This window comes from Montipora capricornis, chromosome 9 (assembly GCF_036669925.1).
Source record: "Montipora capricornis isolate CH-2021 chromosome 9, ASM3666992v2, whole genome shotgun sequence".
NCBI lineage: Eukaryota > Metazoa > Cnidaria > Anthozoa > Scleractinia > Acroporidae > Montipora > Montipora capricornis.
In genome coordinates, this window is record NC_090891.1 from 40,255,426 (window position 1) to 40,260,425 (window position 5,000).

Sequence of the window (5,000 nt, forward strand, 5' to 3'; positions counted from 1 at the left end):
CGATCAACGCTGGAGCAACACAACATCAAATACAACACCAGTCGCACCGGATGAGTTTGAAACCCTCAGGACAATTTATTCCGTTGGCCTCTTTTTATTTGGCCTTATTTTCCCAAGCATTGCCATAATCTTCTGTTACGCACGCGTCGTTCATCATGTATGGTTTACTGTCGACGCCAACAGGTCCACAAATGCTGGTATTGTCAAGTCACGACGGAAACTGACCAGGCTCTTTATTCTGACTACTTTGATTTTTATTATGACTTGGTCTCCAACTTTTGCAAGGCTTTTAACAACCCCGTTTGGCTCAAGAGCTCATTTGAACTTTGGGTTGACGTCTATGTTACTTTGCCTGGTTGGCTCGGCAGCAAATCCTTTGATTTACTTCTTTCGCTGCCCAGGATATCGAAGGGATGTTGTGGCACTGCTAACTGGGCATAGCAGTTGCTGTAAACAGGCAAAGATACGGCCATTTATCTCTGGAACTGGGTTAGAGCAAGCAAATGCGTTTCCTCTTGTAAAATTGGAAAGAACTGAAGCTAACACACCCGAGCAGGTCACGGTAATTTCCATAAGGAAACATCCCATCACTGAGCTTTAGGCAACGATAGTCTTTTCACGTCGGGTGTTTCTTTATTGCATCGGGAACTGCGTTTTTGCGCGATTTCTAACTAACCCTAAGAAAGTAAATTTTCTTTTAAGCTCATTACTGATTCATCAGGTCAGCCAAATTCACCAATCACAGGTGTATACCACATCACGTGGATGTTCACAAAGTATATGAAAATCTTTAAAAGATTTGGATACGATATCCAAATATTTTGTGATTTTTCTTTGCTGTCTTTACGAAACAATAGTCAGCCACTCGTTCTAGAAGGCTATACCAAAAACCTGTCCTTCGTGTTTCGTTAGGGCTTCCAAGGACCTCGAAACAATGAGATAGGCGTCGTGCTTTCATCTTTTTATCGGTGTTTTGAACCCCTGATGAAACACTGGCGCTAGTTTTTGATATATTACGTGAAAGCCAATGACATTTCCACGATGGAAACAAAACATTCTTTTGCTTTGCTGTTTTTGGGTTACAACTGTTACTTCAGAGTCTAACAGACTTCCTTGTGCTTGTGCTGTGTAATGTCCATATTCGCTCACACCCACTGAATGAACATCAAGAGCCAATAGCCCATATTGGAGAGGGAAACTGATTTTACTCTTTGGATGGAGAGGGCCTGGAGCCCATTGTGTTGCCATGGAAACGTCACAAGGGGAACTTTGCAATGAGTATAACAACTGTAAAAGGTTTCCATTCTATATAGAAAAAGTCTTCAGAGATGTTCCATTTTTTGTGATTTTACATCATTTTGTGTCCACTATGTGACGTCACAAGTCGTCTAATTTGCATAAATCAAAATCTTGACTAACTCGGCAACCAAGAGAGCAATCACAAAAAAGTAAACGCCGTTCTCCATCATTTTGAAAGCTCTTTCGAACAAGCAAATAAAAAAAAATTGTGTCACATGAAGCAGGTGTAGCCCTCAAGATTTCACCCGTAACATGCCAAAGGCCATGTAAAGGAAGGCCCGAAGGGCCTGAGCCCCTAGGGGGGTCTTGGGGCATGTTCCACCAGAAAATTCTTCAAATTAGACCCTCGGAAATGCATTTTCCAGCCCTCTGAGGTGCAATCAATCAAAAAGTGATGAAAATAAAACAGGGCAAAAAGATAAACTTCACAATGAATAAAGATATTTACTAACCATGTTGAAATGGGCATGCATCACAGAACCTTGAAAAATGGTCAGTGGAATCCCATTTATATCAAGTAATGATTTTGTTACTGAAAATGGCGTGGGAATCCAACAACGATCGATCGGGGGTGTTTTCCAAAGGTTTCTTACAGAAAATGTTTGGATTTTTATTAAAAGCACGTCTTAGAATCAGGAACACAGACAACACAAGGCAGTAATTATATTTTCTTTAGAAGGTAAATGTTTATAAATAAATTTAATTTGTTTTGCGCCATGAATATTCATTCTGCAGCTACCATCACCCGTAACATTGACTGGGCTCAGCCGTAACAGGTGTTACGGGTTATGGCCCCTAATGACAGCCCTGCTTAAGGTGGCACTTATAAGATTCCTTTTACCTTAAGCGCGTATAAATAAACGGCTATATCTATCTATGCATTTATCCACGCAGCCGGCCGACTTTTTGAATGAGGTGCGCTTTCTCTGACAAGTTACGAAGCCCTCGCCGTCGTTTTGTGCTTCGTATGGGAAGTATTCTGTTGAAATCATTGTTACGCGTACAATTTTAGCCTTTTGGTCTCAATAATCAGTGAGATTTTAGCCGTCAGAAATGATCTGGAGGCCAGAGTGGTATTTAGCCCATAAATTACTTGTAAAACTTTTTAATTTTTTAAAGGAACATTTCTCAAAGTTTATTTGGTAGATCTTGCTCAAATTATCAGAAATAAGTAATTATGCAATTCAGTTTGTTATGCAATGATGTATGTAATTATGCAATAAATATTGCACTATCAATATTCAGTGTTATTTTCTTGGCTTATCGATTACATTGCAAAAGATCGTGCTAATGAAGTAAATTTGTGAACAATAAACTCGCCTATAAGAAAACGTTTTTGGCACAATGTTAAATCTTTGAGATCCTCTATGAAAAGAAAAAAAACGATTAAAAAAAGCCAAGGGGCTTGTTCTCAAGAGTCCCGGAAGCTTTTCATGCCCTGTTCATTTTGAAGAATTGATTAACACCAGAGAAAACAAAACAATTGGAAAGTTGCATGACCGTGACTTGAAATGTTTTCCTTTAGAAGATAAAAAGCGTTTTATATCACCCGAAATACACCTGAGAGATGTGCTCGGAACAGGTGCGTAACATGCCTTCCGTTTGATCTGTTTACATATGAAGAATTTTTCTAAGTCATGCGATGCCCTCATTAGTATGCATTGAAAGTTTAAGTTCTATGCATTAGCAGATTATTTCCAATGACAAAAAACCTCATTGGTGTCAACAAAATTTTATTATTTTTGGATCGTTAACCTCTAAACTTGTAAGTCACGTGATTTTATATCCAACTACAATTAACAAGAGTGAATTAGATAAGAGTGTGTTGATCTATCACTTTGTGGGCTTGCCCCTAGCACATTCACAAATGGACTTATTTATGGATACACTTTGCGTGCGAAACAAACAAAGGGCCGCCAATTTTTAACCAATCAGAAGAAGCCATGTCACGCGTGACTGCTTCTGTGATGATTTTTTTCAGGGACATGACAACTGATTTTCGCGGGAACGGGTTTTCTAAAAATAGCCTCATTTGTGACTATGCTGTGGAGCCCATCCTTGCCATAACAACAATCTTATCTAATTCAATCTTGAATTTAAAATAAAATTGTCATAGGGCCAAGATATTTTCAAACAAGTATATTCATCAACTTCTAAAAGGCTGTTGTTTTTTCCAGTGTTAATTATTTAACGCTTTTCACATTTATTAAAATCTTAAGAAGTAATGTTACATCAATAAATAGCTTCAAAGTTCCCCTTCTGTGGAGAAACAAATAATTGTTGCGATACACATTAATCTGTTCCGTTTTTAAGTACAATTTAAACACCTTTCTGCGAGCTTTAGTAGTTGTCATCGGAATGCGACATTGGATAGCGCCAGCATGCATGCTCTCCGCCGTAGATGCTGTTTGATCCTGAGCTCTGAAGTGCGTGGGGGAAGCGGTGGTTAGGAATGGTGAGATTGTTTCCTCGACAGCAGGAATCTCCACAGGCTCCCCACTGGCAGAGATTCGGAAGATAATAAAACTCTGTGGTAAGGAAATCAAAACAAGCCTAGAAATTTGGTATTAAAAGAGACTAGGAGAGGAAATGTGTGATATTTGATTTGCTTCCACTTAATTCATAACAGTCAACTACTACTACTACCACTTCCACTACCGCTACCGCTACTGCTACTGCTACTGCTACTGCTACAGCTACTGCTACTGCTACTGCTACTACTACTACTACTACTACTACTACTACTACTACTACTACGACTACTGCTACTACTACTACTACCACTACTACTACTGACGTATTCCCCCAGTCATAAAAACGTCAAAATTTGTCAAGTTTCAACTTATATTTTCCCAGCTGATATAACACCTAATACGCTGAACCTTTGCAGGGTTACTAAAGTAAATCTGCTCTTTCTATTTGTGGTATCAGTTTTTTATTCAGTTCAATTTTAACTCATTCAAATCCGTTGCCGCCATTTTGGAGAGGGGTCTATTAGATCACGTGAAACTAAGGTTGATCATATATCCACCACTAGCCACCGACACTGAGGTGAATAGTTGTTTTAGTTTGTACTAATACAGTGAGATAATAAAGCACAAAAAGATAATTTTAACTCATTTATTCTTGCAACGATGATAATATTTTCGGGCGCAAACCCCGCGCGAATTGCTCGGAGGTGAATTGCCAAGAATATTCGTAGTCTGAGTAGCCATTCGGAGCGCGTCTTCAACATTATCCACTGTTTTAGTACAAGTATATACTAAAAGGGTTTAGTTTCTAGGGACATTATCGTGTTGGTTGGGAAGTGAAACACAAAAATGGATTTATGAACTATGTTGATATTTAGCAATTATTCGCCGAAGGCGAAGCGAATATTTAACAATTATTCGCCGAAGGCGAAGTGATTATCGGTGAATATTCACCGATAATCACTGAGCCTGAGGCGAATAATTGTTTTAGTATAAATACACAGGTGATTATTTCAAAAAAGAAAAAAAAAACATTTCAACGCGAAATCATCTTCACTTACAGTGGCGAAACGACTACTGGCAGCCATTTTGTCCGTCGAGGTGATTATCGGCTGATAATCCGAGATAGCGAGCAAATGAGAGCGCGCGATTTTGTATAATCACCTGTGTATTTATACTAATATACACTTTAATATATGGTCCCGAGGGAAACAGTTACTCTTGTTTTCC

General features: G+C 38.8%; 1 protein-coding gene across 1 annotated transcript in view; it reads right to left on the reverse strand.

Moving 5' to 3' along the window:
• Positions 1 to 3,015: 3,015 nt before the first annotated feature.
• LOC138015979 (T-box protein 12-like) overlaps positions 3,016 to 5,000 on the reverse strand; it is a 15,919-nt gene continuing 13,934 nt past the window's right edge. Inside the window, exon 7 of the mRNA XM_068863131.1 lies at positions 3,016 to 3,827. Within this exon, the coding sequence (XP_068719232.1) occupies positions 3,640 to 3,827 (188 nt within the window). The 3' untranslated portion in view covers positions 3,016 to 3,639. The remainder of the gene's footprint in view (positions 3,828 to 5,000) is intronic.